The sequence below is a fragment of the Pristiophorus japonicus genome, chromosome 1 (genome assembly GCF_044704955.1).
Source record: "Pristiophorus japonicus isolate sPriJap1 chromosome 1, sPriJap1.hap1, whole genome shotgun sequence".
Classification (NCBI taxonomy): domain Eukaryota; kingdom Metazoa; phylum Chordata; class Chondrichthyes; family Pristiophoridae; genus Pristiophorus; species Pristiophorus japonicus.
This window is the reverse complement of record NC_091977.1, coordinates 87,108,783-87,135,662: the sequence shown is the minus strand read 5'-3', so window position 1 is coordinate 87,135,662 and position 26,880 is coordinate 87,108,783. Positions and strand designations below refer to the sequence as shown.

General features: G+C 45.6%; 1 protein-coding gene across 1 annotated transcript in view; it reads left to right on the top strand.

Moving 5' to 3' along the window:
• Positions 1–26,880, top strand: part of fbn2a (fibrillin 2a) — a 514,209-nt gene that overhangs the window by 452,434 nt on the left and 34,895 nt on the right. The window contains exons 54-57 of the mRNA XM_070881599.1: positions 2,967–3,089; positions 4,339–4,470; positions 5,975–6,100; positions 25,633–25,839. Coding sequence (XP_070737700.1) covers positions 2,967–3,089; positions 4,339–4,470; positions 5,975–6,100; positions 25,633–25,839 — 588 coding nt within the window. The remainder of the gene's footprint in view (positions 1–2,966; positions 3,090–4,338; positions 4,471–5,974; positions 6,101–25,632; positions 25,840–26,880) is intronic.

The window sequence follows — 26,880 nt, the reverse complement described above, 5'->3', positions numbered from 1 at the left end:
AAGAGTCCCCGGTTCACAAAACTCGTCCCCGAGGTGTCAATTTGTGGCTCTAAGGCTAAATTAAACAACAACTGGTACAGTGGCCAGAGTGACTCACACCGCATGCATGACTGCGCATGTACCGGTTGTTGTTTGAGTTTCCGGCTGGCCTCATGCTGCTGGATTGTCGGTGCTGGAAGTGTCTGGGAACACGGCAACCAGAGCGGGTGAGGAAGAGGCTTTGGGGGAAGGCCCAGTCACAGTCACCAGGGAAAGAGGGGATAGGCTAATCCGAGACAGTGTGGGGTGGTCAGGTATGACCTCAGTCATTGGTGTGGGGGTGGGGGGGGGGGGGGTTCAGGTGTGACCTCAGTCATTGGGGTGGGGGGGGTCAGGTGTGACCTCAGTCACTGAGCGGGGAGTCATGTGTCTGAGTGCGCTTCAATAGTGTGACATCACATCCACGGTAATGATATGCACATTTATTTTGCATTTGTAGGGCTGGATTTTACCAACCTCGACGAGTCCATGGTGGGCAACGTCGGTGGTGGGTCCTGGACTTACTGCTGGCTCTATCCCGCTGTGTAGAATGATTTTCCCCTGATTGGCTTATTAAGCCCACCCAGCGCGTTTCCCGGCCAGTTGGAGTAAGCAAGTCTGATGATGTCATTTCATGACGCGTCATCAGCCAGTTTTCTTCAAGGGACCATGCTAAAATTTATTTTGTCAGTTGTGCTGTCAGTGTTCTATAGCATTGAGGTGCTGCAAACCCTGACAATGACTGCACAAAGGTGCACAGCTGCACCCAGGCTCTCCCATGACTCCCTCCATATGCTAATGAAGGGAGTCACAGCACGCAGGGAGGTTCTCTTCCCTTCCAATGGGCGGATGAGACCTCCCCAGGACACCAACACAGCCTGGTTGCACATTGCATGTGAGGACACAAGCAGGGATGTCATCAGGTGGACCAGGCTGCAGTGGCGCAAACCTTTCAATGCTCTTAGTAGATCACGAAAGGTTACTGCAAAGCCACATTCAACCTGACTCTGTCTCCCCTAACCTACTCCTGTATATCGTTACTCACATCTGTGAGACTTATTTTTTTTTTATAAGGACAGGTTTTAGCCTGTAGGATTTTGTCTTTTCTTTCCGCTAAACAGAGTCAAGACGTATATTTTATGAGCAGGTTTTAGCCTGTAAGATCTTGTCTTGACTCTACACTTTATAGAGTTCGGAATTGTGAGACAACAATACGGACACAGGATGTTTCGTTTCCCCTCACGGGGTAATCGTTACTTAAAATGCAACAAAAGAATACAAATTACAATCCAATAGCATCAATACACAACAGTTACTGTATAGACCTAACCTGTAAGACTTACTTTACTTACCGTTTATTTACTTTATACTTAAGCAATTTGAAGCAAAACTCACACGTAACTAATACTACCTACCCGGTGGTCAAGCGCCCAGTAATTTGTCCGTGACTCTTTGGTTGGCAACTGACTAAGTTGCCCTTCTCGACTGCAGTGTTTGACCTCACATGTTACAGCCATTTTATACTGTTTTTCTGGATCTCTGCCCACCGTGTATGTAATTGTCTAGGTTTTAAAACAAAGGGTCACTTATCTCATGATGAATAGATCTTTCATTCTCTTATCTCCTGGACAGTCTTTTTCCATAGTTCCCAGACAAGTGTTTTGCAGCTGTGAGGTGTTAAAACTCACGAGAAAGTCTTTTGAATTTACACAGCCTTGTGGGTCACTAAAAATGATCAATTCCATGATTACAGCCATCTTGGAGCAGTTTGCAAGCGCAGTTATTAGCAGAAAATGTGAAGGAAAAAATGCTGTAGTCTTGCACACCAACTTACCTTGCACCTCCACCCATCCCCCTCTATCTACATTATCAATTCCCCATCTCACTAGCCAACCCTCACACTCACCCTCATTCTAGTCCAATCATACCAACTAACAACACACAAGGGTAGGTACTTGTTTTAGCCAATGTTCATGTAAAGTTTCTATTAATGTGGTGTCAAACATTGAAACCTTCATTTTCAACACTTTGCATTCTTGGACAGATTTGTGTGTACCTTATAAGTGGCTTAGTGAGTTGCAGTGAATGGCGAGACATACCGGTACCAGCCACAATGCTGATGAGTGTGAAAGGAATGGTTTGGGCATTGTAGGAATGCTTTCTGTTGTTGGTGTGGGATGGTGCCAACCTGGCACATCACAGTACAGCGTCAAGTGAAGTAAATCTGGCTATGGTGAGGCCATCCCTGGCGCCCAGGTAGCAATGTGGTCAGGTGCTGATGCCCTCTGTCCTGTACAGCATCAATTGATTGCCGAGAAGGTTGGTGTTGTGTTGATGCTGCTGGTGTGCCTAGTGCAGCTGGTGTTGGGACTGATCATGGTGGAATTCTGAGGACCCAGGTGAGAGACTATAAAGGGCACCGTGCTGATTGAATAGATGGCAGGTGAAGTAGAGATGACCAAAGAGATCTGTCAATGGTGGGAGAGATAATGAGGTCAGACTGAATGGAGACTTGTGTAAAGACTTGCAGCATCTTGAATCTGTAGTGAAAATGCAGTTTGAGAAGCTAGTACCTATGGGAGCATTTCTCAATTAGCTGGGAGATTTAACTTGACATTTGAAGCTATCAACTCATCAGCTGAAACAATGGGTAGTGACCTCCCACCTCAGCTTCACTGACGAGATCTAGGCACAATGGGAAACCGGTGGGTGACCTAGCAAAATAAAAAAGCTGGGATAGAAGCATTGTTAAGTGGCTGCAAACGAGAAGTGCATCTTCATTATGATTATTGATATTTGTTGATTTATGACAGTCACCTTGGACCTATTCTGGTTTAGAGTAGTTTGTAATTCTGAAAAGTGTGAGTCTACCATAGCAGTAGCTGGTAACATAAAATGCTTTGGAGGTGACTTAATTTCTAACTTGTTTTTCTTTCTTTTCTGCTCAGACATAAATGAATGTGCCCTGAACCCACTCCTGTGTGCATTCCGTTGCATTAACACCTTTGGTTCCTACGAATGCACATGTCCTGCTGGTTACACTTTGAGGGAAGACAGGAAGATGTGCAGAGGTGAGGACAAATGTTAGAGAACAGAGCCAGCTCTACTGTCTGCAAGTTGAAAAGCATCAGGCTCACACAGCTATCGACCACCAGGCCTTGTGTGGCTTGGACTAGAGACATAAACGACAGTCTTGTTTGTCAATGCAGGTTATCCCATAGTTACTCATTCTAATCACCCAATCATAAGAAGAATATTATTGCCGTTGAAAGAGTGCAGTTCCAAGGAAAATGGTGATTCCCTATATCAGGATTGTACATTTTGACAAAGGGATTAAGGAAGTTGTTTTCTTTGGAAAAGAGGCACAGAACTTATATAATTGAAGTTTACAATATCATGCAGGTAATTGACAGTTGATCCTGGCAATTTTTTTTTACTGCGGTTAAGGTTCAAACACCACAGGACATAAGTTAAAAATTAGCATTAAGAAGGAAAGTTGAGCAAAACTTTCTCATCCATTACAGCTGTAGGCAGCCATTGAAATAGACAGTGCAAATAGGTTTAAGACACAATTACATGTATGGTGAGAAAAGCAGTCGGGGTGAACTGATGTATCAAAAAAAGACTGGCTTGTTGAGCCAAATGGCCTGTTCCTGTTTCTGCTTGTTTCTATGTTTTTACTTGTTTCTATGTTTTTGCTGGTTTCTATGCTCCAGCCTGGCATCGTATTGTTGTTCAAGTGGGACCCAAATCTAATCCTGTGGTTTTGTTGGAAATGTTCCACACTGCACTCACATTCACTCAGAGAATTGTGAACCTGTGGAATTCTCTACCACAGAAAGTTGTTGAGGCCAGTTCGTTAGATATATTCAAAAAGGAGTTAGATGTGGCCCTTATGGCTAAAGGGATCAAGGGGTATGAAGAGAAAGCAGGAATGGGGTACTGAAGTGCATGATCAGCCATGATCAGCAATGATCATAGCAAATGGCCTGCTCCTGCACCTATTTTCTACGTGAGCCGATCAGGCCCCAAAGACTGCAGTCTATCAATGGCATGTGCCACTCGAGAAACCAAATAATATCATAATGTGCCATCTACCTTTTACTGCTTTTGACTTTGAATATAATTGGCTGGTTGCAGCGTCAAACAGCAAAAATGGTGCTGACTTATGAATGTACAGTTCATCTTTTCTCTTTAGTTTCTATCTTTTAATCAATATTTTTTAATAATAATCCAGTATGTTAGATACCCCAAATCTGGAATTTGTTTTATTTTGTCTCGTTGAGTGAACCTACCTTCCATCTTCTTGTTTCATCACAGACCTCGACGAATGCGCTCAGGAACTCCACGACTGTGAATCTAGAGGCATGATGTGCAAAAACCTGATTGGTACCTTTATGTGTATCTGCCCACCTGGAATGGTTCGCAGACCTGACGGAGATGGTTGTGTGGGTAAGACATTTTTGACTAACTACAAAAGATATGAAATGTGGGTTGAATTACGTCATTTTGTGAATCAATTCTCAGGAACATTCACTATTATAGAAAATGAATAACCCTGTGTTACTGATAGTTCTGTTCATGAGAAAACATTCAGTTACAGTAAATGCCCAAAAATGTGTCAGATTGTTATGGAAGGGAAGTAGAAGCAGAACTTTAGCTCTCTGCCCTGCATGCGCTTGAGGTGCATTTCCTGGGGCAGTCCCACCATGGACAGGAAGCTCCCAACTGAAATAGAAATGAGCATTTAAATAGTATGTAAATGACACAGAAGTGACATCATAATATCTTCCAAGTCATTTTCCAGGGGGTTCGTTGTGCAGCTGTCAGGAAAGAAGACTGTTCATGGTAATTGAGCTTTAAGCTCCTCAGACCCCAGGATCTGTAAAGGGGAAGCCAGCAACTTCATTTGCCTCAGATAAGTTTTTTTCATTCTTCACTCCAGCGCAGCTATGCTGCAGCCATTGTGGCCAAATGGCTGCTATTTCTCAAAAGAAAACAGCTGGAATGTGTGCTGCAATAAGAGGACTGCAACAGTGCACAAGTTCCCTCCCCTGATTTAGAGCCTGTGCTAATTTCCGGCATTAATCTCATCCCATGCTCATTCATGTATTTAAAATAGCTGTATCTAGAAATATGGCTCGAATCAACCAAAGTCAGGCTAAGTATTCATGCAAAGCGCACCTGACTTATCCTGGAGCGAAAGGGGTTGGGGGTTGTGGAGTAGGAGGAACTTGGGCGTATACATCTCCGGATCATCATCTTATGAAGTCAAATGGAGAATTTCACTTCTGGGCAGCCAGTCGGCCATCAGATAACTGCTTATTTCCCTCACTCCAAACAGGTGTGCAGCCAAAAGGTAGTGTTAGTTCCACACCTGCCTCATGATAATTGAGGTGACAGCACCAATTTCAAGTGGTCCCTGCAACCATGTGGACAAGCGCTTCAGAATAAGGGCTCATCCATTTGAAATGAAGATGAGGAGGAATTTATTCTCCCAGAGGGTCGTGAATCTTTGGAATTCTCTACCCCAGAGAGCTGTGGAGGCTGGGTCATTGAATATATTAAAGGTGGAGATAGACAGATTTTTGAATGATAAGGGAGTCAGAGGTTATGGGGAGCAGACAGGGAAGTGGAGTTCAGGCAAGATCAGATCGGCCATGTTGTTATTGAATGGCGGAGCAGGCTCTAGGGGTCAAATGGCCTACGACTGCTCCTATTTCTTACATTCTTATGTTAACCTAGATTTACTATTACCACACATTACGATCCCGCCCCTTTGTGTCAAATAAGCCCTGAGATTTATACAGATATTGAGAAGCTCAGTAATGGCTTGAAAAATAACTTGATGTAAACATTTTTTTTTACAGGTGGGGAAAGAATCAAAGTAATTTTTTTTAGAATTTTGATTCATTTTTTTATTTTTAAATTTGTCTTGAATCTTGCCCAATTCTAGATGACAATGAGTGCTGGAGCAAGCCAGGCATCTGTGAAAATGGACGCTGTATAAACATTGTTGGTAGTTACAGATGTGACTGCAGCGATGGATTCCGAGCAACCCCCTCAGGCACTGAATGTATCGGTAAGTCCAATTTCCATGCGTGTTTGAGAACCATAATTCTTTTGAGCAGTAGGTTGAAACACATACCAGATTTAAAGAGGAACAGATTCCTCTGAAACTATCAATCAAGTTGAAATTTCTCAATCAAAATTTATTCCCAATTAATCGTGGTAAAAAGAACAACAGTGAATGTTAGAATCTTGGAAATAATAACAAAAATCACTGAACACATCACCGTCCAGAAGGGAAAGGACAAACAGGTCAGAACAAACGAGACAAATGAAAGTCTTGGTTTACCGATATGAAGAAAAAGATTTACCCGCTGTCTTTGGAGCCATATCCCAGGCTGGGCTCCATTTCTAATAACCAAGCGGCCAATACCGCCTATTCTTACCGCCCAGTGTAGGATAGGCCAGAAACGGATTAAGGCCCTGGTGGTCCCTGGGCCTCCCTCCTCTTATGCCTTTGGCCTGTTTTGACGTGAGCACAGGCTCCGTCTCCACAAGGCGAATCCTAACAGAGGGCAGATCCCAGCATATCCATAGATCAGGGTGATGAGTTAAATGTGGGGAGAACTTCAAAATAGTGACCATAATATGATATAGGTTAAGGTCCAAATAGAAAGGAAAAATGTACAAAAATAAAGGTATCAGAATACGGCAGATTTTTAGAAAGGTGAGGAGTGAGATAGCTAACATAAAGTAGAAAGAGAAATTGGCACAAGACTGTATATCAACAATGAGATGTCAGGGAGGAGAAATTCGCATTGTTTGCGCTTCCCGTTAGCGCTCCTGAGGGCATCCCTGAGGGCACTAACGGGGCGCAAACGATTTCTCATCCGGGGGAGGGGGCCGCTACCAGCTCCCGCAACTTTGCGTGGGACTTGGCAGAGGCGCAAAAAACCGGCAGCGCCCTGCTTCCATCGGGAGCTCCCCGGGCCGCTGCGTCATCATCGGTGTGCGCAGCAACCTGTTTTTGCCCTGCAGCGGAAATTCGACAGCATTTAGTGAGGCCGCCGTGGGCGATGTCAGCGCCAACCTCGCGGCTCACGAACCAGGCCGCACGCGGGGTGAAAAATAAAGGGGAAGTTCGCGCCGCCATTTTTTTTACACGGCTGACTTTCCGTTGTATATTTCATGGAGCCCAGCATTCCGTTCTGTGCCAGGCTGTGGGCACGGCACCCCACATCCCAAGTGGCGTAGTGGAGGCCTCTTGCCCCACTGCAGTGCTTGCAGCGAGCACTCTCCTTTAACAAAAGTGATACCGAATTTCAACCCCCAAGTTTCGGGATGCCATGATAGTAAAGAAGTTAGAAACAAACATTGAAGAAGAAGGCATTTGGGGCTGTAGGTATGATACAAACAACAAGAATACTAGAAAGTAAGGAAGAAAGGTTAAGAGAAGTTGTAGAGGAAAGAATCTCAAAAAACAGTAAAGTATTCTACAAATATATCTACAACGACTTGTATTTATATAGGGGCAGAAATTGCCCACCGCCGGAAACATGGCGTACCTACCCTGTTTCAGATGTTTTAACCGACGCAGTTGATGCGGTAGCCTCTGAAGCGAAATTGCGCACTTTTGGCTTTTTTTTCCAGCGGCCCGGAAGTAGGGGCAGATGTGCGGCAGTGAGCACATGAGAGGGGCGGAAGTTGGGGGCGGACGGACTGTCCTCGCTGTTACTCATCAGCGTAGCACTGACAACGTCATCGCGCTGGCACGTCACCATGTCTCTCCCCTTCATTTAAAGGGGCGAGTCGCTGCCATTATTTAGGTTAGGTCCACTGAGCCTCATTATGACCGACTTTCAGGCCGCTGGGAGAAAAAGCCAAAAGAGCATAATTACGCGCAAGAGACCACCGCATCAACTGCATCGGTAAAAACATCTGAAACAGGGTAGGTGCGCCGTGTTTCCGGCAGTGGCCAATTTCGGCCCCACAAGAGGGGGTGCCAGGCTGCCTGTTTTGGCCGAACCCGGGGGGATAATTATCGGCCCGACATGGCAATCAGCCAACCAAAAAATAAGATGGCGACCACAGCAGTAGGTCCTCCCCTTTAATGGCAGCCACACTGCCATTTTGAACACACTCCGTGCACTGGCAGAAAAAGCTGTAGGTGGCACCGAGCGGCGGCAGCAAGATTTTCTCGGCGGAATTTCGCGATCGGTGGGTGGGGAGGGAAGTCGGCGGTGCGCACTCTGATGATTTACTTAGGACAGATTAGCAGCAGCAGAGCGGTAGTGGGGAGAGCGGATCACCGCCGGGATACCGCAGGAACGGAATTTTCAAAATGGCGGCCATTCCACGAAAAATCGGCAGACGTTCCACTCTGCAGCGTGGCCGCCGATATCTGGCGGTAGCAGGCCTTAAGGGCAGGGGCAATTTCAGCCCAATAGTGCCTTTATCAAACAAAATTTTACATCAAGCTATATAAGGAGATATTAGGACAGCTGACCGAAAGCTTGGTCAAAGAGGTAGGTATTAAGGAGCATCTTACGCGAGGAGAGCGAGGTAGTGCGGCAAAAGTCCTAGGGAAGCAATTCCAGAGCCTAGGGCTCAGGCATCTAAAGGGCTCAGGCAGCTGATGGTATGGCCCCCAATGGTGGAGCAATCGAGTTGTAATGCTTAAGAAAGGGAGAGAGAAGCTTTTGCGTGAGTTACACAGCACACATCCTGGTATAGTGATAATAAAGGCATTGACCAGGAATTGATTCTGAGCTGGAAGCATGCGTGCATCAGCGGAATCGCCGCTGAGTCTATGGTCGTGGCCATCTAAACCTTGGTCCAGGATCCATGTAGATTTTGTAGGTCCCTTCCTGGGCAAGATATTTTTAGTGGTGGTGGATGCTTATTTGAAGTGGATAGAATGCATAACCATATCATCCAGTACGTCCACGGCAACCATAGAGAATCTCAATGTCATGTTCGCGACACATGGTCTGCCTGACATGGTGGTAAGCGACAAAGGGTCGTGCTTCACCAGTCAGGAGTTTCAGGAGTTTATAAAAATTAATAGCATAAAACATGTAAGGTCAGCATCATTCAAGTCTGCGTCCAACAGGTAAGCAGAACGTGCAGTACAAATTATCAAGCAAAGCATGAGGAGAGTAACCCAAGGGTCACTGCAGACCCACTTGTCTTGCAAAAAACAAAAAGGGCCAATGTACAGCAAAATTCTAAAGGGTCAAAGTGTAATAAAAAGGCAAGGCTGAAAGCTCGGTGCCTCAATGCAAGGAGTATTCGGAACCCAGGAGAGGCTCTGAGCTAGTTAGAGTGGGTGAGAGCGCAGATGAACAGGACCACAAGAAAGAATGCAAAAGGCAGGAGGCAACAGAGCAGAGTAGCACTGAGGTAAGTGTAAACCACAAGGTGATAGGAAGGGACAACATGTATGAATATAAAGGGGCTGCAGGAGGGGTCAAAACTAAAAATCATGATTTAAAAGCTAGTATTAAAACACTTTACCTAAAGGCATGCAGCATTCGAAATAAAGTAAATGAGTTGACGGCACAACTCATTACAAATAGGTATGATTTGGTGGCCATTACAGAAACGTGGTTGCAGGGTGGCCAAGACTGGGAATTAAACATACAGGGGTATCTGACAATTCGAAAGGATAGACAAGAAGGGAAAGGAGGTGGGGTAGCTCTGTTAATAAAGAATGTGAGAGATGACAGGGCAGTTGTGAGAGATGATATTGGCTCGAATGAACAAAATGTTGAATCATTATGGGTGGAGATTAGAGATTGTAAGGGGAAAAAGTCACTGGTGGGCGTAGTTTATAGGCCCCCAACTAATAACTTCACATGCCTCTATTATTCCCTTTATAATCAAGGGAATAATAGAGGCATGTGAAAAAGGAATGGCAATAATCATGGGGGATTTTAATCTACATATCGATTGGTCAAATCAAATCGCACGGGATAGCCTGGAGGAGGAATTCATAGAATGCATACGGGATTGTTTTGTAGAACAGTGTGTTACAGAACCTACAAGGGAGCAAGCTATCTTAGATCTGGTCCTGTTTAATGAGACAGGAATAATAAACGATCTCCTAGTAAAAGATCCTCTCGGAATGAGTGATCACAGTATGGTTGAATTTGTAATAAAGAAGTAGTGTCTCAAACGAGCATACTATGCTTAAACAAAGGGGACTACAGTGGGATGAGGGCAGAGTTAGCTAAAGTAGACTGGGAACACAGACTAAACGGTGGCACAATTGAGGAACAGTGGAGGAATTTTAAGGAGCTCTTTCATAGTGCTCAACAAAAATATATTCCAGTGAAAAAGAAGGGCGGTAGGAGAAGGGATAATCAGCCGTGGATAACCAAGGAAATAAAGGAGAGTATCAAATTAAAAACCAATGCGTATAAGGTGGCCAAGGTTAGTGGGATACTAGAAGATTGGGAAACTTTTAAACGACAGCAAAGAATGACGAAGAAAGCAATAAAGAAAGGAAAGATAGATTACGAAAGTAAACTTGCGCAAAACATAAAAACAGATAGCAAAAGCTTTTACCGATATAAAACGGAAGAGAGTGACTAAAGTAAATGTTGGTCCTTTAGAAGATGAGAAGGGGGATTTAGTAATGGGAAATGTAGAAATGGCTGAGACCTTAAACAATTATTTTGCTTCGGTCTTCACAGTGGAAGACACAAAAACCATGCCAAAAATTGCTGGTCACGGGAATGTGGGAAGGGAGGACCTTGAGACAATCACTATCACTAGGGAGGTAGTGCTGGACAGGCTAATGGGACTCAAGATAGACAAGTTCCCTGGTCCTGATGAAATGCATCCCAGGGTATTAAAAGAGATGGCGGAAGTTATAGCAGATGCATTCGTTATAATCTACCAAAATTCTCTGGACTCTGGGGAGGTACCAGCAGATTGGAAAGCAGCTAATGTAACGCCTCTGTTTAAAAAAGGGGGCAGACAAAAGGCAGGTAACTAACTATAGGCGGGTTAGTTTAATATCTGTAGTGGGGAAAATGCTTGAAGCTATCATTAAGGAAGAAATAGCGGGACATCTAGATAGGAATAGTGCAATCAAGCAGACGCAACATGGATTCATGAAGGGGAAATCATGTTTAACTAACTTACTGGAATTCTTTGAGGATATAACGAGCATGGTGGATAGAGGTGTACCGATGGATGTGGTGTATTTAGATTTCCAAAAGGCATTCGATAAGGTGCCACACAAAAGGTTACTGCAGAAGATAAAGGTACGCGGAGTCAGAGGAAATGTATTAGCATGGATAGAGAATTGGCTGGCGAACAGAAAGCAGAGAGTCGGGATAAATGGGTCCTTTTCAGGTTGGAAATCGGTGGTTAGTGGTGTGCCACAGGGATCGGTGCTGGGTCCACAACTGTTTACAATATACATAGATGACCTGGAAGAGGGGACAGAGTGTAGTGTAACAAAATTTGCAGATGACACAAAAATTAGTGGGAAAGCGGGTTGTGTAGAGGACACAGAGAGGCTGCAAAGAGATTTAGATAGGTTAAGCGAATGGGCTAAGGTTTGGCAGATGGAGTACAATGTCGGAAAATGTGAGGTCATCCACCTTGGAAAAAAAAACAGTAAAAGGGAATATTATTTGAATGGGGAGAAATTACAACATGCTGCGGTGCAGAGGGACCTGGGGGTCCTTGTGCATGAATCCCAAAAAGTTAGTTTGCAGGTGCAGCAGGTAATCAGGAAGGTGAATGGAATGTTGGCCTTCATTGCGAGAGGGATGGAGTACAAAAGCAGGGAGGTCCTGCTGCAACTGTACAGGGTATTGGTGAGGCCGCACCTGGAGTACTGCGTGCAGTTTTGGTCACCTTACTTAAGAAAGGATATACTAGCCTTGGAGGGGGTACAGAGACGATTCACTCGGCTGATTCCGGAGATGAGGGAGTTACCTTATGATAATAGATTGAGTAGACTGGGTCTTTACTCATTGGAGTTCAAAAGGATGAGGGGTGATCTTATAGAAACATTTAAAATAATGAAAGGGATAGACAAGATAGAAGCAGAGAGGTCGTTTCCACTGGTCGGGGAGACTAGAACTAGGGGGCACAGCCTCAAAATACGGGGGAGCTCATTTAAAACCAAGTTGAGAAGGAATTTCTTCTCCCAGAGGGTTGGGAATCTGTGGAATTCTCTGCCCAAGGAGGCTAGCTCATTGAATGTATTCAAATCACAGATAGATAGATTTTTAACCAATAAGGGAATTAAGGGTTATGGGGAGCGGGCAGGTAAGTGGAGCTGAGTCCACGGCCAGATCAGCCATGATCTTGTTGAATGGCGGAGCAGGCTCGAGGGGCTAGATGGCCTACTCCTGTTCCCAATTCTTATGTTCTTATGTTCTTATACTGTGTGCAGTTTTGGTTTCCATATTTACAAAACGATATACTTGCTTTGGAGGCAGTTCAGAGAAGGTTCACTAGGTTGATTCCGGCGATGAGGGGGTTGACTTATGAGGAAGGGTTGAATAGGTTGGGCCTCCACTCATTGGAATTCAGAAGAATGAGAGGTGATCTTATCGAAACAAATAAAATCATAGCGGATCTTGACAAGGTGGATGCAGAGAGGATGTTTCCACTGATGGAGGAGACTAGAACTCGACGGCATGATCTTAGAATAAGGGGCCGCCCATTTAAAACAGAGATGAGGAGAAATTCCTTCTCTTAGAGGGTTGTAAATCTGTGGAATTCGCTGCCTCAGAGAGCTGTGGAAGCTGGGACATTGAATAAATTTCAGACAGAAATAGACAGTTTCTTAAACGATAAGGGGATAAGAGGTTATGGGGAGTGGGCAGGGAAATGGAGCTGAGTCCATGATCAGATCAGCAATGATCTTATTGAATGGCAGAACAGGCTCGAGGGTTACTCCTGTATGGCCTACTCCTGTTCCTATTTCTTATGTTCTTATGTTACAGAGATAGGAAGAGATGAGGCCAATGAGGGGTTTGTGTGAGAATTTTAAAATCAAGGCTTTGCCAAAATGGGAGGCAATGAAGGTCAGCGAGTGGAGGGGTGATGAGTGAACGGGACTTCTTGCGAGTTAAGATATGGACAACAGAGTTTTGAATGAACTCAAGTTTATAGAGGGTGGAAGATGGGAGGCCGGCCAAAAGAGCATTAGAATAGTCGCGTCTCGAGGTAACAAAGGCATGGATGAGGGTTTCAGCAGCAGATGAGCTGAAGCAGGCAGGAGTGGAGATGGGTGATGTTAGAGGGGGAAGTAGGCAGTCTTGGTAATAGAGCGGATATGTGGTCAGAATCTCATCTCAGGGTCAAATAGGGTGGCAAGGATGCGAACGGACTGATTCAACCTCAGACAGTGACTAGAGAGAGGGGATGGAGTTGGTGGAAGATTGTTGAAGCAATAGAGATGATGCAGCACAGATTCACTAGGAGGATGCATGCTACGATGAAATATAAACGGGAGATTTTGGGCTAGATTTTCGGTTTTCCGGTAGTTTTACACCAAAATTAAAATTTTTCGCTGCATTACCGTTTTTCGGCCTAACTTTTGGCCTTTACGTCTGTGCCCGGTGAAGTCAGTGTTGCATGAGGATTCGCGGTGCAAACCACGAGCTGCAGCAACTTTAATCCGGGGCCGGTAGCACTGCGAGAGACGCTTTGGGAGGGGGGGGGCGCAAAACAAAAAAAATTACAAAAACATTCACAAAACCCTTACCTACTAAATCGGTGAAAAATAATTCAAAAATAAAAACTTTAACTTACATTTTTGCAGGTCTTCATATTTACTGTTGCTGGCAAGGCTGCACCGACAGTCGGTGTTCTTGGCACAGCGTTCAGGTCGGGAGAGTGCCGAAAGTACAATGATAACGCAATCCGTGGCGTTTCACGTCGGTGCACCTCTCCCTGGCCGTACTTGAAAGCGCCGCCGCAAAAAGGTACCTGAGGATCTCGCTGGCTAGGTTTTTGCCGCGGAGGGTCAAATCATGGCGAAAACCCAGTCGTAATTTCGGCAAAAATTTGGGGCTGTTTTCATTAGAACAGACAGGATAATGGGGTGATTTAATAGAGGTGTTTAAAATTATGAAGAGAAGGAACTTATAGACAGACTTAAAGGGACCACCTGTTAGGCCACAAACAATAAGGTGAGAGATTGTAGCAGCAGAGACACCGAAATGGATAGTCTCTATCTATATCTCATGTTCAAATCCATGAGCTTCGCACACTTGTTAGAGAGGAAGGCGGAGGGTTGGGGAGAGGGGTTTAAGGAGGTAATTGATATTAGAGAAAAAGAACCAGGATTATCTCTGCTGTCCAAGATGATCCTAAAGTAGTAGACCATTTTGGCAGAGTAGAGCAAGGCACAGTACAGCACGATGTGATCCAGCCAGATCTGGCAAAAACTGGCGAAGGCAGTTGAGCACGAGGTACACTCAAGTTTGCTCCCCTTGGACTTGCAGGAGCAACGGTTGCGATAGTACCAGAGGGAACAACCAGAATGGGAAACAGTGAAAGTTTTGCTGGGGACAAGGCATCAAAGCTGCTGGTGAGGGAATGATCGAGCAAATCAACAGCTACAGAGGTCTGAAAGTGAATGGAGGACCAAAGGCTATCTAGCACAAAGTTTGAGAATGCGGTTGCAAATGGCCGGGAGAGAATTTTTTCCAGAGGCGAATGCAGAAGGAAATGTGGCTGAAGGAGAGTGAGGGGATGTGCGTGATGACAGATACAAGAAAGTGATCAAAGATGGCTGTGTCAGTGGCGAGTAGTAAGGCCACAGGATATGGTGAGGTCAGAGAGCTGGCCATGAATGTGGTAAGGGAATTTGTATGAAGAGAAAGGCTTAGAGAGGACAGGAGGGCAATGAATTTGGAAGAGAAAGGGCAAGGAGAGCTGAGAAAGAAATTGCAATCACCTCGGATGAGGAGTCACTCAATGTAAAGTGCAGAGAGAATAAGGAAGGATATCTCAGTGAGAAATGCAAATTAGTGAAGGAGTGGACAACAAGGGTTCTAAAGGAGGGGCAAAAGGGGTGTAAGAGTGCAAGGTGCTCAAAGGAGGAAAAGGTGCCAGAGGAACAGGGGTAAAGACCAAAATATGGCTTGCTGATAAGGGCTACACTGCCACCACAGCATTTTTGGTAGAGTATATGGTGGGAAGTAGAGCCTGGTGGGGAGGCTTCTATAAGGGGCAAGGTGTCACCACCCTTGAGCCAGGATTCACTCAAAGCCAGGATATCAATTCGATCTTCCACAATCGGGTTGTGGATGGCAAGGGCCCTGTTCACAAGTGAGTGTGCATTCTGGAGGAAATACAGAGAGGGGCTGTCATTGGTGATTCCCCAGCAGGGTCTAGGGGAAGGTAATAGGTGGAGTGAATGAGGTGGGAAAGATGCTACTGAGTTTAACTCCGAATGGGCGCACTGACAGCAAGGAGAAAGGGCAATTAGGGTTACAGCTTTTAAGGAGGTAGTGATAGATGACATGATAAACTCATGGGAGAATGCCATGAGAGACATAGGGTGGCTGTGCGATTTTTCAAGGGGGCTTCAAACTTGCCACACTGGCAGGAGAGAGGATGGCTGAGCAGGTGATGGGTTGGGGTAAGGATCGAGGCACAACATAACTGAGGGTAGAGATGAAAGGTGACATAGCCAGATACGGGGAAGGGAGAGAAAGAAGAGAGACCAGCCCAAAAAAAATTTAACATTTTACAAAAAGGTGATAGATGTATTAAGCTTGGGTCTGAAGCAAAAGTCAAATGACACGTGTAAATTAACATAAAAGGAATTCGGGTTACATTATCATAGCAGAGATTAAGTCAGACAATTTAATTGGAATCAGATTATATTTCTAACAACTGAAGAGTTTTAATCTTTCAAGAGATGCTGCACTGCTCCACAATAGATATGTTTTTGTTCGATGTTGCGATTTGAAAAGAATTACCTTCCCTTGTCAAGGTGCCAAATATGGCTGGGTTGCTCAATTTCCCTTCCCTGGAATTTAAAACCAATCCTGTGAAAGTAAACAGCACAAAGTGCACTTTGTTACTGACTGTGGATCAGAGCTACCTGTCAATCACAGTAATGAGAGTCTGGGAAGTTCACCTCTCTCCCCTCTCCCAAACAGAGGTTGACGCTAATAGGAATACACCAATTTAATTTGCCCGAAAATGAGTAATACCTTATTTCTAATTTACTGATTATTCATTCTCTCAGTACTGACCCCCCACACCTTTCCCCTGCCCCCCACAAACACATACTCTCCCACATACAAAGCACCATTTCCCAGACTTATTTTACAACAGGACTGACAAACTTGCTTCCTCCGCACAAGCTGTTATTTTAGACTATTTCTCAGGCTAGCACAGCTAACAGCTCAATGGGAAATACCAGCCGAAGGTCTGTGCTGCACTATGACTGATACCCAGGTTCAGTACGCACAAGTGAGTATTGTAAATGAATTAATCAGCCTGGAAAGATTAGGCAAGGAATGGAGTAGGGTGTGCAGATGAAGCAGCAGGGTGCAGCATTCCCAGCTGACCTTCAAGAGCTACATACCTAACTCAACAGGGCCAACTTTCCAAGTTTGCAATGCAGTTGCAATTTTATGATATATGCACCTGACTCTACAAATGATTCCCTGTATATTTAATGTAAAGATTTTTCCCGCTCCAAAAAACTCTCATTCCCACTTTATATAGGATTTTATGTTACCAGCAACCATCAAGTCTACATTTTAGGAGCAAATTTATAAACAAAGAGGTCAACTTTCTGACTCCAAGGGGTTGCGACAGTAGGCAGCACCTGCTGAATTTTCTTCCAGTCATACAGCAACTGTGGGAAAAAAGGAAAAGGTTTCAGGTCTAGGTGGGTGGGGGGCACACATCCACCTCCATGGCACGAACCTGGTATTGCAGTACTTCCTTTTGGCTAAGAGCAAAAACATTGGCGCAGAGTGATCCTTGAATGGGCCTAAGGTGACCTCTGGCGTTTGTGATCTGACAAAGAATTGGAAAGATTGGCAACGAATAAAAAAAAAATAAAAAAATAACCCTTTGTCAGGATGTTCTGATGAAGGTTATTTGATCTGAAATGTTAACCTAGCCTTTTTCCTTTCTCCACACATGCTGCCTGACCTGCCCAGTGTTTCCATCATTTCCTGTCTTATTTCAGATTTCGAACAACTGCAGTATTTTGCTTTTTACTGAATTTTCTTCCGTTATCCCACCTGATTTTGGGTAGGATAGCAGCAGATGTGGCAGGAAAATGTGGTGGTGAGGCCTGCCACTATTGTCCTCCTCCTCACGCAACCTCAATTCCCTTCCCATTGCCTCCACCAGGACAGCTGCGAGCTGCCACTTCCCTCCCACCCACCAATTGTCAGCACTCCCTGGATCAGCCTGGCCGAAAGTTCTTGATATGTCCTTACTATACAGTACAAATGCACACGAGGCCCATACTTGAGAGAAGGTCACTCTGTTACCAGTTACCTTTATTACCAAGACCTCAAGTCATGAAGGTGGGTGGAGCTTCCCCTTTTATACCTGAAAGTCCAGGTTAGGAGTGTCTCCCACAATATGCTCAATGTTCTCAAGGTGTACAACTTAGGTCAGCTTATACATGGGTTACACTGATAGTTGAATACATGACATCACCCCCCCGCCCCCCCGCTCCCAAAGTCTTATTGGGATCACAGGTTAAGTCTCTCTGGTGGTTTACGCTCCCTTGTAGAGTGCCTGAGTTGGGGCTCCGGTTGTTGGGCACTGGTCTGAGTGTCTGCTGTTTGCGGTGCCTCAGGCCTGTCTGGACTGCCCACAGAGACTGGGCTCTCCTCCACTTGGTTCTGGTGTTCGGTCACCTGTGGTGGAGTAAACTCTACGTCGTGTTCTTCCTCTGCTTCTTCTATGGGGTTGCTGAACCTCCATTTAGTTTGATCCACATGTTTGCAGCAGATTTGTCCATTGGTAAGCTTAACTACCAAAATCCTATTCCCCTCTTTGGCAGTCACAGTGCCTGCAAGCCATTTGGGCCCTGCAGCGTAATTAAGGACAAAAACAGGGTCATTGACATCAATACATCGCGCCCTCGCATTATGTCATCGTAGTTACATTGTGACTGACACCTGCTCTCAACAATTTCTTTCATAGTAGGGTGTATAAGGGATAACCTGGTTTTGAGCGTCCTTTTCATTAGCAGCTCTGCGGGTGGAATCCCTGTGAGCGACTGTGGTTGGGATCTATTGGCCAACAGGAGGCATGATAAGCGGCTTTGTAGGGAACCCCCTTGGATTCTGAGCATCCCCTGGTGGATTATCTGCACTGCTCGTTCCGCCTGGCCATTTGAGGCCGATTTGAACAGTGCCGTTCTGACATGGTTGATTCCATTGCCTGCCATGAAGTCCTGGAATTCAGTGCTTGTGAAGCACGGGCCATTGTTGCCAACCAAGACATCCGGTAGACCATGGGTGGCGAAAATTGTCTGTAGACTTTCTACCGTGGCAGAGGATGTGCTTGAATTTAAAGTGGCACACTCAATCCATTTGGAGTAGGCGTCTACTACAACCAAAAACATTTTTCCCATGAAAGGACCTGCGTAGTCCACATGGATGCGTGACCATGGTTTGGCGGGCCAGGACCAGGGGCTAAGGGGGGCTTCCCTGGTGCGTTGCCCAGGTGAGCACATGTGTTGCATCTGCGAACATAAAGTTTCAGGCCTGCATCTATCCCTGGTCACGAAACATGCCTTCATCATGACAATGCCCAGGTGCTCATTGTGAAGTTCTCTGACAAACACCTCTCTGCCCATCTTGGGCATGGCTACTCTGTTTCCCCACAGTAGACAATCGGCCTTAATTGAGAGTTCATCCTTGCGCCTATGAAACGGTTTAAATTCCTCAGGGCATGCCCCGTACATGGCTGCCCAGTCCCCATTCAGGACACGTTTCTTAACTAAAGACAGTAGCGGGTCTTTATTTGTCCAGACTTTAATCTGACGGGCTGTCACAGGTGAGCCTTCGCTTTCGAAAGCTTCAACAGCCATGACCATCTCAGCATCATGCTCAGTTGCCCTCTCAGTGGTGGGTAGTGGGAGACTGCTGAGTGCATCGGCGCAGTTTTCAGTGCTCGGTCTATGCCGAATTGTGTAGTCATAGGCGGCTAACGTAAGTGCCCACCTCTGTATGCAGGCCGATGCATTCGCCTTTATGGCCTTGTTATCGACCAAAAGGGACGTTAGGGGTTTGTGATCTGTCTCCAGCTCAAATTTCCTGCCAAACAGGTACTGGTGCATTTTTTTTACTGCATATACACATGCCAGCGCTTCTTTTTCTACCATCCCTTAGCCCCTTTCTGCCTGGGACAGACTTCTGGAGGTATAAGCTACCGGCTGTAACTGACCATTGGCATTAACATGCTGCAACACACACCCGACCCCATAGGACGACGCATCGCACGTTGAAACAAGTTTCTTCTATGGGTCATATAACGTTAACAGTTTGTTGGAGCATAACAAATTGCGTGCTCTATCAAAAGCCCTTTCCTGGCTGTACCTCCAGACCCAATCGCAACCTTTGCGTAGGAGCACATGTAGCGGCTCTAACAGAGTGCTCAATTTGGGAAGAAAGTTACCAAAATAGTTCAGGAGCCCCAGGAACGAACGCAGCTCTGTCGTGTTACGGGGTCTGGGTGCTCTCTGGATCGCTTCCGTCTTGGACGCAGTAGGGCTGATCCCATCTGCTGCTACCCTCCTCCCCAGGAATTCTACCTCTAGAGCTAAGAAGACGCACTTCGCTTTTTTCAGTCGCAGCCCTACCCGGTCCAGTCTGTGTAGCACCTCCTCCAGGTTGTGGAGGTGTTCTTCAGTATCGTAACCCGTGATGAGGATGTCGTCCTGAAAAACCACTGTCTTTGGAATCGACTTGGAGGTTTTCCATATTTCGCTGAAAGATCACGGCGGCCCAACGAATCCCGAACGGACATCTGTTATACTCAAACAACCCCTTGTGTCTCGTGATGGTGGTCAGCTTCGACTCACTCGCCAGCTCCTGGGTCATGTAAGCTGAGGTCAGGTCCAATTTTGAAAAAAGTTTGCCACTGGATAGCGTCGCAAAGAGGTCCTCTGCTCTCCCGTAGCGGGTACTGGTCTTGGAGTGACACCCGATTGATGGTGGCCTTGTAATCGCCACATATCCTGACCGACCCATCCAAGTTGAGCACCAGCAGGATCGGGCTCACCCAGTCACTGAATTCGACTGGCGAGATGATGTCTTCCCTCAGTAGGCGGTCCAATTCGCATTCTATCTTTTCCCGCATCACGTACCGCACCGCTCTGGCCTTGTGGTGTACTGATCTGGCATCTGAGTTTATGTGAATCACTACCTTTGTCCCCATGAAAGTGCCGATGCCAGGTTGAAATAATGAGTCAAATTTGTCCAGGACCTGTGAGCATAATACTCGCTCCACAGAAGAAATTGCATTGACATCGCCCCATTTCCAGTTCATGACAGCAAGCCAACTCCTCCCCAGTAGTGCGGGACCGTCCCCCGGGACAATCCAGAGTGGCAACCTGATCTCTGAATCTTTGTGGGTCACAACTACCGTGGCGCTACCTAGCACCGGAATGATCTCCTTTGTATATGTCCGTAGCTGTGCGTCAATCGGCAATAATTTTGGCCTCCTGGCTTTGGACACCCACAACCTTTCGAACTGTTTGACACTCATCAGGGACTGACAGGCCCCCGTGTCTAGCTCCATTAATACTGGGATGCCATTGAGGAGCACTTTCATCATTATCGGTGGCGTCCTGGTATATGAACTGTATATGTGCTCCACATGAACTTGCTGAACTTCAGCTTCCAGCGATTTCCCCCAGTATTCATTTGGCCTCGTAGGGCTTACATCGGGCCCATCCTCCTCGTATATCAACCCGGCTGCAGGTTTCCTGCACATACGCACCAAGTGACCGCTGACGTTGCAGATTCTGCAAGTATATTGCTGATACCTGCAAGCTCTGGCTGGGTGTTTGCCTCCACGCCTCCAGCATGAGCTGGAGGACCCGTTGTTGGAAACTAAAGGTCCATTGCCAGCCGATCGTCTCTGACTGTCTCTGTAACTGTCCTTAAGCGCACCATTAACAGGTGTTGATGGCCCCATTACTGGCCGCATTGTCCATTGCGATGGCATGAATCGCCGTTCAGCTAGCCATTGTCTCTGTTGAATTCCCCCTTTGGGTTCGACTGCATGCTGGGGTATGCTGGGCCTTGTCTGCCTAGAGAACTGTGTGCCGCATTAACAATGTTGACTCCCTGGTCATTTGCCGCATTAGAGCCAAGATTTTTGTCATACATCATTCTGGTCCCTTCCTCCCCTGAGATAAATGTCTAGGGAAGTCCAGAACCAGGGGACACAGTCTTAGGATAAGAGATAGGCCATTTAGGACTGAGATGAGGAGAAACTTCTTCACTCAGAGAGTTGTTAACCTATGGAATTCCCTGCCGCAGAGAGTCGTTGATGCCAGTTCATTGGATATATTCAAGAGGGAGTTAGATATGGCCCTTACGTCTAAAGGGATCAAGGGGTATCGAGAGAAAGCGGGAAAGGGGTATTGAGGTGAATGATCAGCCAAGATCATATTGAATGGTGGTGCAGGCTTGAAGGGCCAAATGGCCTACTCCTGCACCTATTTTCTATGTTTCTATGTCCGATTGCCCTTGTCTGCCTAAAGAACTGTGTGCCGCGTTAATAATGTTGACTCCCTGGTCGTTTGCCGCATTTGAGCCAAGATTTTTGTCATACATCATTCTGGTCTCTTCCTCCCCTGAGATAAATGTCTGGGCTATCAGAGCCGCTGCTTCCAAGGTCAAGTCTTTGGTCTCAATCAGTTTCCTGAAAACCCCAGCGTGCCCAATGCCCTCAATAAAAAAGTCTCGCAGCATCTCCGCTCTACATGCATCTGGGAACTTACATCGGCTCGCCAGTCGCCGGAGATCTGCCATGAAGTCTGGAACGCTTTGCCCTTCTCGTCGCCGGTGCGTGTAAAACCGGTGTCTCGCCATGTGCATGTTGCTTGCCGGTTTAAGGTGTTCCCCGATCAACTTACTGAGTTCTTCGAATGTCTTGTCCGCCGACTTCTCTGGCACTAGAAGGTCCTTCATCAGGGAGTACGTTCTGGATCCACAAACCGTCAGGAGATGAGCTCTGCGTTTGTCGGCCGAATCCTGTCCCAACCATTCCTTAGTGACAAAATTTGCTGTCGTCTTTCAATAAAGTCGTCCCAATCATCACCAACACAGTACCTCTCTTCTGCACTGCTAGTGGCCATGCTCGCGTGGTTTAAATCCCAGTTTCTCGTCGCCAATGATATGTCCTTACTTTACAGTATAAATGCACACGAGGCCCATACTTGAGAGAAGGTCACTCTGTGACCAGTTAGCTTTATTACCAAGACCTCAAGTCATGAAGGTGGGTGGAGCTTCTCTTTTTATACCTGAAAGTCCAGGTTAGGAATGTCTCCCACAAGTGCACTCCTTGTGGTCAATGTTCTCAAGGTGTACAACATCGGTCAGCTTATACATCGGTTACAATGATAGCTGAATACATGACAGTTTTCATAGCCCCAGAATAGTGATGGCAATACCTTCAAAGTGCAACAGTAAAGGGAGAGGGCCTATTACTTACCTACTTGCCTTGGACTTGCTCTGTACTGAGGCCTACAAGGCCGTGACTCCTGTTGTCTTCAGGGCTCTTCTATCCCCTTAATGTCCCTCGCTTCGTCTTGTGGTGGTGCAGTGCATCCCCCCCCCCCCCCCACTGCAGCACCTTCTGAGATTCTTTCGTGTCACTGTTGGGCTCCCTTTTATTGGTGGGAATCCCACCTGGAGCTCACTATGCATGAGTAATGGACCCCAACGCAGGAAAATGAGGCAGGATTGCGGCGGAGTTGGAGGAGCTGGCAGAAGTCCTGCTCTGCTGGAACGCTACCATGAAGAGGAAAATGCAGCCATACAAATCTAAATTATGCTTCACTGCACTTTTTTGATGTCTGAGGGGCCAGGAACTCCAAGTCTTATCTGTCTGATGCCAGTGGTGGGCGAGCAGAAGCCCCAGCTCCATCCAGGTTCCATCCAATTATTGGAGCCTTCTGCCTCACTTTTGCTGGATTTGGAGTGAGAGTGCACCGCCTTTGAACATAGGGACAGCAGTAGGCCATCAGTCCCACAAGCCTCTTCTGCCATTCAAGTAGATAAAAGATGATCTGTACTTCAACTCCATTTAACGGCCTTTGTTCCATGTGTCTTGATATCCATACCTAGCGAAAACCCATCAATCGCAGGCTTGAACTTCAATTAACCCAGCATCCACAGCCTTTTAGGGAGCATGTTCCAGAGTTACACTACCCTTTGTGTGAAAAGATACTTCCTATTTTCACTTTCAACTGGCCTAGCTCTAATTTTAAAATTATGCCCTCTTATTCTGGATTCCCCCAACAGAGGAAATTGTTTCTCTGTTTCTATCTAAATGAATTTCTTCATCATTTTAAGCACCTCAATTAGATGTCGGGCAGCTTAAATAGATGGCAGCATCTTCCGCTAACCTAGATTTTCTGCTTGAGTTATGCCAGCCCATATATGGGCAGGGATATTGTAATATTATACAAATGAGGGAAATATATCATCTAACAGAGAGAACAAATTCGACTGCGCTGGTCTTTGGTGCACTCCAAGGAGTAGCGCAACTGAATTTTCACCCCCATTTCCTATCATTTGCCCCATCACAACACTGGACACAGTGGCCCAACATCCTGTTTAATCGTTTGCTGATAATCTATTACACAGACGCTGGAGCCAAATCCAGAACAATTTAAATTTATTTATTGAATTTATACCAGTGACACCTCCTGCCTGCCTGCAACACTACTCAGTGATAAGCCTTGGAGCTCAGACACCATTCTTTGGCCCAATTGCAGACACCTCGACAGGGGCTGGGGAACCTGCCAAAAGTAAGCAAGTGATCTCAATGCCAGAATATCATCTGGGGTCAGGGGTGCATCTTTATATTGGCCCACTATGTTAAAAATGTGCCACAAGTCTGCTAATATGGAAAATCTAGGCTGCTATGAAATTAATCTCTTTAGATGCGGCTCGCTGGTCTGCGGACAGTAGCACTACCTTAGGGCTGTCATCAGCGGTACTGTAAAAGTAGAAAGAACTTGCATTTCTATACCGTTTTTCACGACCTTGGGATGTCTCAAAGCACTTCACAGCCAATAAAGTAAAGGGCACATAAAGTGATTGTATTGGGCCCATTCTGTATTGCTTAAGTGTCACGTTGCTGCCATCGACTCCAATGGTGCATCTCACGCAACTGGCAACAACACCAATGATAAACCTACCAGTTATGCAAAGGCTGGTGGCTGGAAAAACCAAGCTCCCAGCTGCGAGTCTTAATGAATCTAGAAATCTTACTTTGGTGTGCTCCCAACATATGAATATTGGGAGTTAGTGGGGCTGGAGTATCATTAGAGCAATGTGTAAGTACCTTTTGAACAGATAGAGCCAATCCGTTCTCTGACCACTATGGAACCTACTCAGTCAGAATAAAGGTGCTTTTAAATTACAGAAGTGCAGTCCCTTTGTTGGCTGTGCCTCTTGGAATAAACAACCCAAATTACCTTGAACTGACACATGAAAATGTGGGTCTACAAATCTGATATTGAGTTAAGGCCACCAGTTCTTGTAAACACCTGCCCTAAAATGAAAAAGGAAAATCAGCTTACAGACTGATTCCTGGGATGGGGGGATTGTCCTACGAGGAGAGATTGAGCAGACTAGGCCTATATTCTCTAAAGTTTAGAAGAATGAGAGGTGATCTCATTGAAACATACAACATTCTTACAGGGCTTGACAGAGTAGATGCAGGGAGGATGTTTTCCCTGGTGCGAGAGTCTAGAACTTGTGGTCACAGTCTCAGAATAAGGACTGAGATGAGAAGAAATTTCTTCACTCAGAGGGTAATGAAACTTTGGAATTCTCTACCCCAGAGGACTGTAGAGGCTAAGTCGTTGAGTATATTCAAGACAGATCGATAGATTTTTGGATATTAAGGAAATCAAGGGATATGAGGGATAGTGCAGAAAAGTGGAGTTGAAGTAGAAGATCAACCATGATCTTATTCAATGGCAGAGCAGGCTCAAGGGGCCAAGTGATCTACTCCTGCTCCTATTTCTTAAGTTCTTATAGAACAGTAATTGGACAGAAGAAGTAAAACAAAGCAGTTGAAAAGCATCTTGAAAGGCCTCGGCAGTGCCATCAACAGAAGCAGTGAGCAGAACATTGAGAAGGAAGTTCAATGGCCAGATTGTCTGAGCTGCTCTGATTACATTGCCTTGTAGCCACCTGGCGACTAACCCTGGTGCCATGTCACACCTGTTTTCTTAGATGAGAAGTGATTTCTGGTGGGGGATGTGAAACCAAAAAAAGAGAGAAAATGCATTCAGCTTTAAACTCTTTTTATAGTGGTGGATCCAAATATTAAAGTCTCTTCTAGAAATGCATCTTCTGTCTTTTAATCCCATTTTTCCATCCACAGACAATCGGCAGGCCTTCTGCTTTGCAGAGGTTCTTCAAACCATGTGTCAAATGTCTTCCAGCAGTCGCAACCTGGTTACCAAGTCTGAGTGTTGTTGTGATGGTGGTCGTGGCTGGGGTAACCAGTGTGACCTCTGCCCACTGCCTGGTACTGCCCAGTACAAAAAACTGTGTCCACATGGTCCAGGCTACACAACTGATGGACAAGGTAAAATGAATGGTGATCGTCATAATGTTATGATTAACATAATTCAGATTGTATTTTAAGGTAAAAGGAAAGTACTTTTTATTTTTTATTAATTCGTGTTGGCTGCAATAAAGAGTGTGGAAATTTTGTACTACAGGGAAATTATTTTCCACAGTTTTGGGACAACTACTATACAATCTATATTAATGACTTGGAGGAAGGGACTGAGTATAACGTAGCCAAGTTTGCCGACAATACAAAGATGGGAGGAAATGCAATGTGTGAGGAGGAAACACAAAATCTGCAAAAGGACATAGACAGGCTAAGTGAGTGGGCAAAAATTTGGCAGATGGAGTATAATGTTGGAAAGTGTGAGGTCATGCACTTTGGCAGAAAAAATTAAATATTTAAATGGAGAAAGATTGCAAAGTGTTGCAGTACAACGGGACCTGGGGGTACTTGTGCATGAAACACAAAAGGTTAGTATGCAGGTACAGTAAGTGATCAGGAAGGCCAATGGAATCTTGGCCTTTATTACAAAGGGGATGGAGTATAAAAGCAGGGAAGTCTTGCTATAGCTATACAGGGTATTGGTGAGGCCACACCTGGAATACTGCGTGCAGTTTTGGTTTCCATATTTACGAAAGAATATACTTGCTTTGGAGGCAGTTCAGAGAAGGTTCACTAGGTTGATTCCGGAGATGAGGGGGTTGACTTATGAGGAAAGGTTGAGTGGGTTGGACCACAACTCATTGGAATTCAGAAGAATGAGAGGGGATCTTATCGAAACATATAAGATTATGAGGGGTCTTGACAAGATGGATGCAGAGAGGATGTTTCCGCTGATAGGGAAGACTAAAACTAGAGGGCATAATCTTAGAATAAGGGGCCGCGCATTTAAAACTGAGATGAGGAGAAATTCTTCTCTCAGAGGGTTGTGGATCTGTGCAATTCGCTGCCTCAGAGAGCTGTGGAAGCTGGGACATTGAATAAATTTAAGACATAAATAGATATTTTCTTAAACGATAAGGAGTTATGGAGAGCGGGCAGGGAAGTGGACCT